This window comes from Hypanus sabinus, chromosome 11 (assembly GCF_030144855.1).
Source record: "Hypanus sabinus isolate sHypSab1 chromosome 11, sHypSab1.hap1, whole genome shotgun sequence".
Taxonomy (NCBI): domain Eukaryota; kingdom Metazoa; phylum Chordata; class Chondrichthyes; order Myliobatiformes; family Dasyatidae; genus Hypanus; species Hypanus sabinus.
Window position 1 is genome coordinate 20,257,822 of NC_082716.1, and position 14,047 is coordinate 20,271,868.

At 38.8% G+C, this 14,047-nt stretch overlaps 1 protein-coding gene across 1 annotated transcript; it reads left to right on the forward strand.

Annotated features, from left to right (window-relative positions):
• The first annotated feature begins 4,929 nt into the window (after positions 1–4,929).
• Positions 4,930–9,918, forward strand: LOC132401542 (protein SPO16 homolog). The gene is made up of 4 exons (XM_059983563.1): positions 4,930–4,961; positions 6,804–6,975; positions 9,257–9,335; positions 9,662–9,918. The coding sequence occupies exons 2-4, from the start codon at positions 6,866–6,868 to the stop codon at positions 9,779–9,781; spliced, it is 309 nt and encodes a 102-aa protein (XP_059839546.1). The 5' UTR covers positions 4,930–4,961; positions 6,804–6,865; the 3' UTR covers positions 9,782–9,918.
• The last annotated feature ends 4,129 nt before the right edge of the window (positions 9,919–14,047 follow it).

The window sequence follows — 14,047 nt, forward strand, 5'->3', positions numbered from 1 at the left end:
AGTTTTCACACGACGTACCCACCCCGTCACGTGGGTTACCGAGGCAGGGGTCGTGCGTGTCATTCGTGACGTCAGGATCATGGCAACGGGCGGGGTTGCGATCGTCAGCATCGCCCTCCAGGTGGAGTGAGGCGGTAACCCGGGGGGTGTCTGTTAGCTGCCATCCAGCTGGGCTGAGGGCTGCAGTTCGACTGTGGGATGTGCCCCTCCACATGGGCAGCGGCCTTCCTTACACAGCTGTTGGGGGCTTCTGCTGTCCAGTAACTAACTCAATGAAATGAGATTAACTTTGGCTTCTTGGACAGTATGGACTAGTTGGGCCGAATGACCTGTTTCCACGCTGAAGGACTATTATACTGGGCACACAGTTCATCTCTTGCCGCTGTTTTCCTAATTTTAAATGTGGTTATGATGCCTAGATCAATCGTAGGATGCGCTGGGACACATCACCAGTGATATAACCTGAGGTCATTGGGGGTTTCGGGTCTTTCACCATCAGACAGCCTCGCCCAGGTGATTAAGTCAGGGTTGATCAGGTCCTGGCTTGTCGCAGCAGCACCAGTTCACGGGTCACATCTCTTGATCCATAACCGTCTAGAGGCTCACTCAGCAGTTTCTGTGACGGTCCTGATGGCTCTTTTCTTTACAGCCCCATAATGCCAAGGTCCTGCCGAAGGGCTTCAGTCCAAACCTTGGTCTGTACTTTTTCTTTCCTCCACAGATGCTGTCTGGCCTGCTGAGTTCTTCCAGCATTTTGTGTGTGCATCTACAGACTTTATCTTGTTTGTGATTGGATTCCAAGGGAAGAGTAGGTTCTGCACAACGAGCAGCCAGCAAAATCTCTACACACCATCTCTATAGGCTGGCGTCGTGTCCTCCACCCCTATCTCTGGCACTGCTCTACCTGCACATGGTATTTGACTATTTACAGCCAGATTTATTAGTTATTTTCAACCATGCCATTGTCTAAACCTGCAATGATGTGCTTACCTGGATGCAGGGATCACAAATCCAATGGCCTGTGTTGTTGCATTGGCATGGGATAAGTATAGGGGTCTCGATTATGATGAATTATCACAATACAGATTCTTCACTGCCTGACATTATCTCGTGAGTGAAATTACTGCCAGGTTTCTGGTTTAGATTCATTTGCAAAAAGATTGATACATGAAAGTAAAACCACCAAGCTGCATGGTAATTGTGGGTGTGAACTGAAGTTGAACCTCTTTCAAGAACCAGGCCCATCTTGTTGCTTTCAGTGCTACACAATTTTCAAATATATCTTGCAGCAAAAAAAATGGAAGTAAGCGATAGGTGTTCACAGTATTTTAGCTGGAGCATAAAATAAACTGCTTGAAGAACTCAGCAGGTCAATCGTCATCTGTGGAGACAAAGGCAGGGTTGATAATTCAGGTCAAAATCCAGCATCAGGTTGCCTCCAGCAGCCTGTTTTGCTCCACTTTTCAGCACCTGAGGTCTTGTGTCTCCAGCATTTTAGTTGAACTTCATGTTATAGTTTTAATTAATGATAAATGCATGAAATTATATTGTGCTCATTATAGCCAGCAACACCATTTTTTTAATATTTATCAATTAATTCAGTGAACAGATGGATTGTTCTTGTTTTTTACTTAAATGTATTATGTTTTCCACATTTTTCCAGCGTCATGAAGCTATTTTGATCTTGTCAAGTCAGCACCAACGAATTAGATTCTCTGACTCTGTGGTGACTGGATCAATCATTTTCCCACTTTCTGGTATAATTATTAAATAATAGTTCTGTTTTGCATCTACTATAGCAAGTACATTAATCACATTCAATTTGTTACATGAAGGATAGCTTTCCCTGTTACTCCGATTTTGTCACATTTATCTGCTTTTCTGTAATGTGGAACATTTGGCAACAGCTTACTCAAAAATTATCCTGCAAACTGTTTCAGTAAGTCTAAATATTATATTAATACAATATTGAATGTTCTAAACAGAATTTACTCATTGGCGATATCTGATATTCAAAGTTGTCTTCATGCAAAAAAAATCTATAAAAGATTAGTTTCAAGCAAGCATGAAAATGCTATTAGACTTGCTGAATTGGGAGTATGATGACTGAATTCCTGTCCAACAGTCTGCACTTCAAACAGGACACGTGACTTTGAATGCTATTATTGTTGCTGTTGCTAAATTCAGGTAATCAAGTAAATCTAGAATTTAGAAGCTTATGTAATTTAAGTATTTGTAATGATGGCCATAATATGCAAAATTGCCTTTAAAAAAATCTGATTTACCAACATCCATCAGAGAAGGTAAATTGCCGCTGATCTGACTTCAATCTCACTAATGTGGCTGATTTTTAACTGCTTCTGAAATAAACAAATAAACTACCAAGACTGTGTACAGACGAACAGCACTGGTGTGCTAGCAATATCCACTTACCTTGAATAAAACAACTGAGAAAATTCATTCCAATATAAGGATTTTGTTAGGAAGAATAATTTATTTATTGAAATGCAGTGTAGAAAACCCCTTCTGGCCACGCTACCCAGCAATTAACCCTAGTCTAATTACAGGACAACTTGCAATGACAATCAACCTACCAACTGGTATGTACTTGGGCTGTGGGAGAAAACCAGAGGAAACCCACATGGTCACAGGGATAGTGAAAATTGAACTTGGGTCACCCGTACTGCAAAGCATTGTGCTAATCACTATACTACTGTGCTGCCCATGGTGGTGTAGTGGTTAGTACTGCTTACAGTACCAGAGACACGGGTTCAATTCCCATCGCCGCCTGTAAGGAGTTTGTACGTTCTCCTATGACTGCGTGGGTTTCCTACCACAATCCAAAGATGTACTGGTTGGCAGGTTAATTTGTCACTATAAATTGTCCCATGATTAGGTAGGATTAAATGGAGGGATTGCTGGGCAGCATGACTCGAAGGGCCTGTTCTGTGCTGTATCTCAATAAAACTTTTTTAAAATAGATTCTGAATAAGACTGCAGAGCAAAGATGTCCAGAGGTACAGTTGCATATCAGTAAAAGTAGAGGTCGATGTAACTAAAAAGGCCGTAAAAAGAGTATGCAAGAAGATTCATTTCTGCAAGAAGCAATGTTAGAGTTGAAAAACAAAAGTTATCTTAAACATACAAACTTTCTTCCGACCATGCTGTAGGAATACCTGGATAATCTTGGTCTTCAGTAGGTACAGGAAACTTAGGTCCCACACCACAGGAACAGTCATTGCCCTTCAATCATCAAGGTTCTGAGCCAATGTGGATAATTTCACTCACCTCAAATCTGACTGATTTCACAACCTGTGGACTCATTTCAAAGACTCTACAACTCATGTTCTGAGCATTATTTGTTCGTATTTTCACAGTGTGTCTTTTGCCCTTCAGTTGACTGTCAGTCTTTCTGTGAAAATTTTCATTGCTTCTAGTGTATTACTTTGTCTTACTGTGTATGCCTGCAAGAAGGTAAATCTTGGGAAGGTTGCATGTGGAGTCAAATGTACTTTGATAATTTATTTTGAACATTATCAATTGAATTTAGAGGGACTGTCAAAATGAAAAAAATAATAATTAGAATGAAAGTGGAACATGTGATGGAATATTTATCAGGAAAGGCTGAGTAAGCTTTCGACTTTTCTCTGGAAAAGAGAAGAGGGGGAATGGTCTGATATTTTGCAGTAGTGAAATGATTTGATACAATAGATGGAAAATATTTGCATTTGTCTGATATCCAAAACCAAACCTGGTGGGAAATGGCTTTTGTACTGAAAATAGAATAGTGGTAAACTATATTCTACCTTTCTCCAGTCTGAAAAAAAGACTAGTGTACTCTGGGGGTCAGCGCTGAAACCACTATTTCTGAGCCATATTAATGACGTAGATGTAGTTGTGCAGGAGGAAGTTTCCAGAACAGTAGATAACACAAGTATGGTTAACAGTGAAGGGGCGGGGGTGCGGGTGGGAGTGTAACGGTTGTCTTAGGGAAACAAAGGGAAGATGTAGTTTGGTGAAATGAACTTGTAACCGAGCGAATTCAATCCAGATTGGTATGGTGGAATATTTTCGTAGGAAGAACAAGGACATGGACTAAATGATGTGGGCCTGGAAGTGTGCAAAGAACAAAAAACTATGGAGGATCTTGGGTGAAGCAGGACCTGTGAAAGAAAATGGACAGTTGATGTATCGGGTCTAGGCGATATCATTTGGGCTGAGGGAGTAGATGGGAGGTAACCAGCTGGAAGAGGCAAGGAGAAGATGTGGAGCACAAGCTGGTAAGGAATGTTAATCCAGAAGAGGAGGAATTAATAGAAATTACAATGGAAGTTATCGGTGAAGACAATGGAATCCGGTTAAAAAAAAGGGATATCCTGGAACCAAATAGGTAGGATGGGCTGGTGGCAACAGTGGTGAGGTGACCTAGTGGGAGGAGTGTGCTGATGGGCAAATGGATAAGGGAAAATAAATTCCTTGTGGGTGTGAGTAAACAGATCTGGGTAGATCAGGAGGAAGAAGATGACACATGGGGCAGGGCAGTAGGTTTCCCAAGACTGAAACATTGGAAATAGGTTAAAGCAATTTGCTAAAGATCTACAACATGAAGAAAATCTAGTTAATTCAATGAGTAAATCTGGAATTCACTGCCTGAAAGATGATCCAATGCTCAGAAAGAAACAAGCAAAAAAAAGGGTAAACAATTTACAGAGCAATGGGAAAAGACCAAGGTGAATACCACTGCTTTTCAAAGAACCAGCACAGACTTGATAGGCTAAATGCCTTCCAGCAGTGCTGTAGTGATTTTGATTCTGTTTAGGATTCTGTGCTCCTGTTGTCCCTTGGAACAAATGAAACCAGCATTTTATTTCCTTTTGGAAACAATACATGCTTCACCCTCTGTGCAGTGCTATCTGAAGGTGTTGTTAATAGTCCATCTGCCAACTTGGAAAGAGTCCAAGGTAAAAGATTTCAGGGCTGCAGTGACCTTCACAGTCATCAGCATGATATGCCTCTGGAGTTTATCTTGAAACAGGTGGCAAAAATCTGACAGCATCTCTCTGCTGAATTTCAGTCAAATCCAAATAATTGCATTGTGGTTGATAAAATCACCAGGGTACTGGAAGATGAGAGTTTTCTAGGAAATGTGGTTTACTGCTCTAAAATCATGATTTTAAAAAACAGCCTCTTATTTCTTCAACTAATGTAACTAATGGTTTTAAAAGATCTGTATTTTGAGAAGCAAAACATTACCTCGGAGTAGCTCTGCCAATTTCCATGACCCACAAATTTTACAGAATTTGTCAGAAGTGTGGAATATTATTCATAATTTGCAAAAAATGCAATTTAGCCGTTAGTTACTGGTTACCATTTCAACCAAAGTCAATGATCAGCTTAGTAATTGAATGTAATCTTTTGGCATCGGTGGGAATTAATGTAGCCAAACAACAGCATAATTGCATAATCATTGAAGCTTTATTTTTTAATTATTCTGCTTTTGGCTGCCAGCCGGAAAGGAATAAAATGGCATACAGCTGGGGTTATGGATCCTTTTTCTGGCATCGTGTTCTGGCACTCATTGCTATTATTAACCTAAATCCAGCCTCAATATATTTTATTCCAAGAAACAGCAGAGTCTAAAGAGCAGAAAGGATGAGCTGTAACTTTCCTGAATTAAGTACAGGGCTCATATCAACCCCTAAATTAATTTCCATGTCCTCACCATCAGGTTCTGCAAAAGCTGCCAACAAATACACCTTGTTTGACTTTGACTTTAGATTTTGACTCCATAGTTTTTCCAGCACTTTAACCACTTTGCACTAAAATGGACATTTATTTGTCCTAATTGTGTTTTCTTGTAAAATTGTGTATATTTAATTGTTGAATTGCTTTCTTGTGGATTGTACTTATATGATGCTATGTGCCTGTGATGCTGTTGCAATTTTTTTTTTTAAATATTGCACCTGTAAGAACACTCAGTGGCCACTACATTAGGTACAGTATCTGTGGTTCATTGTCTTCTGCTGCTTTAGCCCACCTACTTCAAAGTTTGACATGTTGTGCGCTCAGAGATGCTCTTCTGCTCACCACTGTTGTAATGCCTGGTTATTTGTGATCCTGTCACCTTCCTGTTAGCTTCAACCAGTTTGGCCATTCTCCTCTGATCTCTCTCAGTAACAAGGTTTTTTCACTCACAGAACTGAGAACTGCCGCACACTACATGTGTTTTGGGTTTTTTTTGCACTATTCTCTGTAAACTCTATAGACTGTTGGGCGGTGAACATCCCACCAGGAGATCAGCAGTTTCTAAGATATTTTAACCACCCTGTCTGGCACCAACAATCAAAGTCACTTAGAACACATTCCTTCCCCATACTGATGTTTTGTCAGAATAACTGAACCCCTTGACCATATCTGTATGCCATTATGCATTGAGTTGCTGCCACATGATCGGTTGATTAGATATTTGCACTAACAAGCAGTGGATGTAATAAAGTGGCCACTGAGTGTGCATTTACTTGTACATATGATGATAATCATGTCTTTGGCATAAAAACATGATTATCCTTTCACCTCAGTCTGCCTTTTATTAAAGCCTTCATTCCTGTCCTCATTCTCCAATTATCATTAACATGCTAGATCCACATTACACAGGTGAACTTGTTTGTGCATGAATAAAAATAGGCAAACTGAATTATTCTTCAGAATGTTTTATTGGTTGCTAAAAAAAATCAATGATTAATCTTTTTTCCCCTTTTCAAGCACTGAAGTTTTGTGATTTTCAGCACTTCTAATTTTCACAGGTATTGCATTTATTATAGTAGAGACTCAAGATTTCTGCGATAATTCTACAGAAACAAAGTTAATGGAGCGCATTGAACAGTTTGTCCACATTCATCGAAACAGTTTCCTGCTTTTGTCTGCGGGCCTGTATGGTCAGAAAGAATGGGATGTACTATTTAAAATTCAGCTAAGGTATTTAATATGAAAGTGAATTATTTAATAATTTTAGTATTTACATGTCTAAAGGTTATTGAAAGGCAGCTAAGCCATTGAGCATATTTAAAGAAGAGCTTGATAGGTGTTTGATTAGTAAGGAGGGTCAAAGTTAATGGGGAGAAGGCAGGAAAATAAGGTTGAGAGGAATATTGAATCAGCTATGATGGAATGGCAGTGCAGACTCGATGGGCTGAATGGCCTAATTCTGCTCCTATGTCTTACAGTCTTACGGAAATTCTCTTCGGGTTGAGTTTAATGTGCCAGCAAAAAGAAAACTTGCTTGTCCTGTGCAGTTACTGGTATTAATAGCAATTAATATTTTCATCTTTAAATGCAAACATCTTGTAGATTATAATAATCTATTGGATTTTTCAAATTAGCCATGGAGAACAAGAGTAGAGCAATAACTTGCAAAAATTAAGAGAGTTTTAGATCACCAAAAGCAGAAACTACTGATTTGCTAGGTCTAAGTCAGAGTTATTTGACATTCCTTAGATATTACACAATAGAAGAAAAATATAAATACAGTATATTACTTTCAGCAAGAGGGCCAGACAGTGTTTGCAATGTAAAACTTTTGAGTGGTGATGTTAACATTTTTCCAAGTACTTGGTCTCAAATTTTGTAAACTTAGCAAATCTTATGTTTCAAATTTGGCATGTAATTGGAACAGAGGCAGACCATAATACTCCATGCCATCGGATGGATGAACATTTGCCTGTAGTCCAAGTGCTCAGCAATGTTAGCTGGAAGAATCACAGCCAGAAACATTAAAGTGGTGGTTTGTTGGGAATGCGAGGTGTGGAGGGGGGTGGGGGAGGGTGCTTAGAATGGTGTTAGTGATTACTTTTGAAGTTATTCAGTTGTCCCACAAACAAGATAATTATTCACCAGCTAAAAAGTATAGTAAACAAATGTAAGTTTTTGGTGGTATTGTGGGACCAAAGTTTAATGTTGTTTATGTTCTAATAGTATTGGAACTCTTATTATTCCTTGGCAAGTTGGCAAAGCTCTCTTTGCCACCTCAACTAAAAGAGATGTTAACAGGGTTGAAAAAAGCTGCAGTGGGTTGTAAGCTTAGCCAGCTCTATCACGGGCACTATCATCCCACCATCAAGAACATTTTCAAAAGGGGATACAGCTTCTGCCGCCACCCGGGACATGCCTTCTTCTCATTGCTACCATTAGGGAAGAGTTACAGCGGCCTGAAGGCACACTCAATGTTTTTATGACCAGCTTCTTCCCCTCCACCATCAGGACGGTCCATGAATCTGAACCTACCACCTCACTATTTTGCTTCTTTTTGACACTAATTATTTATTTTTTGTACATCTTATTGTAACTTCAAGTATTTTCATATTGCACTGTACTGCTGCTGGAAAACATTTCACAAAAAATATCAATTATAATAAATCTGATTCTGACATGCACCAACTCCAGGTTAGGAGACTTAAGTGTCAGTGTAGATCAGGTTCAGAATTAGAATCAAATTCAAGTTTACTATCACTGGCTTAACGTTGTGAAATTGTTAACTTCGCAGCAGCAGTACAATGCAATACATGATTAATATAAAAAAGAAATTATAGTATGTATACATTTGTATATCAAATAATTAAATTAAGTAACACAAAATGGGCAAACCAGTATCACTAACCAAGTAAGCTGAAACTGATATACTACTCAGGCCTAAAATAATTTAGCCTCAAGATATTATTACAAAAAGATCTATCTCTGCAAGTTAACCAGCTTTGGGTATAGTGCAGAGGAGGTTTATGAGAATGATCCCAGGAAGAATGAGTGTGGGGGGGGGGGGGGGGTGCGGATGGTCTCTGACACCGAATATTAGAGGGCCTAGAAAGATAGATTGGACATGGAGAGGATATTTCCAGTAGGGGGAGAATCTAGGACCAGAAGGCACAGCCTCAGAATGCAAGGATGTCCCTTTAGAACACAGAAATGCGGAGGAATTTCTTTACATAGGGTATGATGAATCGGTGTAACTCATTGCCATAGACATCTCAAATCAATAGGTATATTTAAAGTGGACATTGATAGGTTCTTGATTAGTAAAGGTGTCAAGGGTTACATGGACAAGGCAGAATGGGGTTGAGAGGGATAATAAATCAGCAATGATACAATCCCGTAGCAGACTCAATGGGCTAAAAGTGTAATTCTCTGCTAAGCCTTCTGGTTTTATCTCCTTTTGTTTTCTTGGCTAACACAAATATATAACATTTCATACATTTTTATTTTGCAGATTTCTAGGTAATAATCTGAAAATCATACCTTCACACAATGCTGGTGACATGGTCAGGAGCATGCTCACAATAGCCAAGGTAGATGTACTTCTAATATTAACATTTAATTGAACTTTGAGTCTTGTATATCACTGTCCAGTACATGATCAATATGAGGCAGGTTCTCTAAGGAAATTTTGTTAAGGATGACTGTAGTTATCAGGTTCGCCATTTGGTAATGTTAAGAATGAAAGTTTAATTTGTATAAATACTTCAATGAATTTATTAATGAGAGCATATTTGGCAGTCCTCGCTTTTTATAGGAAGGACTCATGCTATAGGCTGATTATTATGTTTGCTTTTGTGTATTGATTGTACAATGTTTCAAACATGGTCAATGATTCAAATATTTATTCCTTATGAAGGTTACAAGTAAACCACATGCAGACAGTGTTCGTGATCGCATTGCCATGACCCGAGCTCAGATTATAGAACGTAGCCCTGTCTGGGAGATGCTTCGCCAGTGGCAGCTAAATGTGGTATAAAGTATTATTAATGTACAATGCTTTAGGCTTTGTAAAATAGTTACAATTTCCTCCAGTGAAATATTTTGCACTCATTTCATAAGTATGTTTATGACCAACATAATTAGTTACAATAATTGCAAATAAACATTGCAGTCTTTGATATAGATTCTTATGTTCATTCTTGATATTTCCCTATCAGTTGGAAGTTAGATTATTTTCTCATTTTCAGAATTTAGGATATAGTGTATGCCATTTATTACATCTATCTAATGTAAAATATGTGGATTTTGGTTTGATCTAGATGAATCCAAAGTAATAAATAATAATTGATAATACTGTGAAAGCAATATGCTGGACAATAACAAAATACATTTTCTTAGCATATGAAGTAGAAACAGTGATCTGTACTAAGTTGGAAAGAATGTCCAGTTTCTTTCCATCTGTGCTTTGTAATAAGTTTCAGAAACAAACTGATATTTTTGTTCCTTGTTGGACGAGATAGGTTTGGAAAGATGAAAAGTGTAGGCTGCTTCCATCATCAAGGGACAAGGGACATTCTGAAATTAAAATGAATGGCAAATATTATTAAGCTAAATTAATCACAGAGAGCCTTTAAATTGCAGCTATCAAGAGATTAATGAAAGTATTAGAGCACAAGGGAAGAGTAGTGGTAACCCTGAAGATTGGGGAAAATTTCAGAAAGCAGCTCATAAAGCATTGATAAGTAAGGAGTAGTCTCATGAAAAACAAACTGTAAAAAAAGCTGCTATAGATTGAATAAAGAAAATGTGAACTGAGGTTGAGAAAGGAGGTACTATATTGGATAATTAGGGGAAAACATAGATACAAGTATTTATAAATTAGCCCAAGTGCTAAACTAGTCATGGAGTAAATAAAACAAAATTAACATGGATTAGTCAATGGGAAATCACATTTTACAATTCTGTTAGAAATTTTAAAGATGATAACTACCTGGATAAGAGTAAACTGTTGATGTATGCTATATTATTATTATTATTATCATTATTATTATTATTATTATTAAACAAAATTAGAGTACATGGTATTTAGAGAATGAGTGGTTTCACAATTGGTTAATATTCAGGAAACAGAGTAGGAATAAACAGGTTGTTTTGGGTGTTTGGAGGCTGTGACTACCTGAATAACACAGGAACTGGAAGTTGAGGCACCAACAGTTCACCATGTATACCAGTCATTTAGACAGAGTACGGAATAGATTTCACCCATTTGCTAAATGATATACATGTCAGTGCTACAAGAAAAGTGCAGAGAGGGGCTCCAGACAGGAAAAGATATGGCAGACATTGTTTGGGAAAACTACAATGTCATGTGATATGGAGAATGAAAAATACAAAGAAATGTTTAATATCCCACTGAAAGATCTTGGTATTCAGAGGGTCCAGAATATCCTAGTGCACAAAACACTGCAAGTTAATTTGCAACTACAGCAAGAAATTAGAAACTTGTTGACCATTATTGCATAGAAGGGTAAAAGATACCTCACTCCATTTATATGGGGCATGAACATGACTGCACTTAAAATGTTGCTCATAAATTTGGCCTCCCTGCAGTTAATAAGAATGTATTTGTGATTGGAGTGAAGTTCATCAGATTGGTTCTTCAGATGACACTTATCATTTGAGAACTGCTAAATAGTCTCAAGCTGAGATGAATGAGAGTGGTACCTTTGAAACTAATGAAATTCAGATGTAAGTTTAAGAGTAGATGTAGAAATGATGTTTCTCTTGGCTAGGTTGCCTGGAACCAGTCTCAAAATAGCAGTTTCACCATTAAGGACAGAGATAAAAACTTGCATTACTCAATGTGATTAACCTTCAGATTTCTCTGCAAAAAAAAAAGGTTATGGATGGTGAAATGCTGAGTATGTTCAAGGGTTTTTAGCTATTCAGGGAATAATGGAGCAAGTGCAGAATATAGCATAGATGTACAAGTTCAGTTATGGCCTCTTGATAGAATAGGCTTGAGGGATCATGAGGTGTGACAACATAGTGTAACATTATTACAGCGGCAGCAGTCAGATTCAACCTGCACCCATTCCATAGCCCTCCATACCACTACTATCCATGTAGTTATCCAAACTTCTCTTAAATTTTGAAATAGAGCATTCATGCACCACTTACGCTGGGAGCTCAATACCCTCTGAGTGAAGTTTTCCTTCATGTTCCCCTTAATGGGAAGGTGTTGGAGTTAATTATTAAGGATGAAGGATAATTATGAAGGGTACTTGGAGGCACATGATAAAATAGGCCATTGTTGGCATGGTTTCAAGGGAAAATCTTGCTTGCCAAATCTATTGGAATTCTTTGAAGAAGTAACAAGCAGGATAGACAAAGGAGAATCGGTTGATATTCTGTGCTTGGATTTTCAGAATGTCTTTGACAAGGTGCCACACATGAGGCTGCTTAATAAGCTATGAGCCCATGGTATTGCAGGAAAGATTTTAACATGGATAAAGCAGTCACAAACAGAAAATCTGCAGATGCTGGAAATCCAAGCAACACCAGCAGTGGCTGTATTGGCACAAGGCAAAGAGTGGGAATAAGGGTGGTCCACAGGGGTCTGCGTTGGGATCGATTCTTCTTACGTTACATGTCAATAATTTGGATGATGGAATGGATGGCTTTTTCGCAAAATTTTCAGACAATATGAAGATAGGTAGAGGAGCGGGTAGTTTTAAGGAAGTAGAAGGACTTAGATTAGGAGAATGGACAAATAAATGGCAGATTGAATACAGTCACAAAGAAGAGAAAATCTGCAGATGCTCGAAATCCAAGCGACACACACAAAATGCTGGAGGAACTCAGCATGCCAGGCAGCATCTGTGAAAAAGAGTACAGTTGACGTTTTAGGTTGAGTCCCTTTGGCAGAACAGGAGAAAAAAAAACTGAGTAGATTTCAAAGGTGAGAAGGGGAGAGAGAAGCACAAGGTATTAGGTGAAACCTGTATATCAGTGAGACACAACGTAGATTGGGAGACTGCATCGTTGAGCACCTGTTCTCCATCCGCCAAAAAAAGTGGGATCTCCCAGTGGCCATTTTTAAAATTCTACTTCCCATTCTCGTTCCCATATGTCTATCCACGGTCTCCGTCACTGTAGTGATTAGGACACACTTAGGTTGGAGAAAGAACACCTTATATTCCATCTGAGTAGCCTCCAACCTGATGGCATGAACATTGATTTCTTGAACTTCCGGTAATTCCCCCCCATCCCCCTGACCATCCCCCCATTCCCCTTCACCATTCCCCCCAATCCTTCTTCACCATTTCCCCCCCCCCATCATAAAGCACTGGTGAGGCCTCACTTGGAGTATTGTGAGCAGGTTTGGGCCCCATATTTTAGAAAGGATGTGCTGAAACTGGAGAGGGTTCAAAGCACGTTCACGAAAATAATTCCAGGGATTGAATGGCTTGTTATATGAAGGATGTTTGATGGCTCTGGGCCTGTATTCACTAGAATTTCTGAAGAATGAGGTGTAATCTTATTGAAACCCATCAATTGCTGAAAGGCGTTGATAGAGTCGATGTGGAGGGGATGTTTCCTATGGTGGGAGAGTGTAAGACCAGAGGACACAGCCTCAGAATAGAGAATATCCTTTTTGAACAGAGATGAGGAGGAATTTCTTCAGTCAAAGAATGGTGAATCTGTGGAATAGTTTATGTATATTTAAGACAGAGGTTGATAAGATTCTTGATTAGTCAGCGCATGAAGGGAGAAGGAGGGAAGGCAGGAAATTGGGGCAGAGAGGAAACTTGGATCAGCCATGATGAAATGTTGGAGCAGACTCGATGTGCCATATGGCCTAATTCCGCTCCTATATCTTATAGTCTTAATCTATTACCACCCAACCTCAATGGAAAAAACCCTATGTATACCCATGATAATTTTATAACCTCTGTCAAAGCTCCTACATTCCAAGGAATAAAGTCCTAACCTATTCAACGTTTCCTTATAACTCAGATCCTCCAGTCCCGTCAATATCTTTGTAAAATTTCTTTGTACTCTTTCAATCTTAATTACATCTTTCCTCTAGGTAGATGAACAAAACAGCACACAATACTTTGAATTAGGCCTCATTAACATCTTGTACAACTTCATCATAATATCCCATCTCCTGTGCTCAATACTTATGAAGGCCAAAGTGACAAAAGCTTTCTTTGTGACCCAAATCTACATGGGTTGGCACTTTCAATGAATTATGGACCTGTATTCCCAGATCCCTTTGTTCTACCACACTCTTCAG

Bases quoted from the DNA above. Each gene is read 5' to 3' on its own strand.
- LOC132401542 (XM_059983563.1), top strand. From the start codon at position 6,866: ATGGAGCGCATTGAACAGTTTGTCCACATTCATCGAAACAGTTTCCTG. The intron at 6,976-9,256 runs GTATTTAATATG...TTTATTTTGCAG, and splicing joins CTATTTAAAATTCAGCTAAG to ATTTCTAGGTAATAATCTGA. The intron at 9,336-9,661 runs GTAGATGTACTT...TTCCTTATGAAG, and splicing joins GCATGCTCACAATAGCCAAG to GTTACAAGTAAACCACATGC.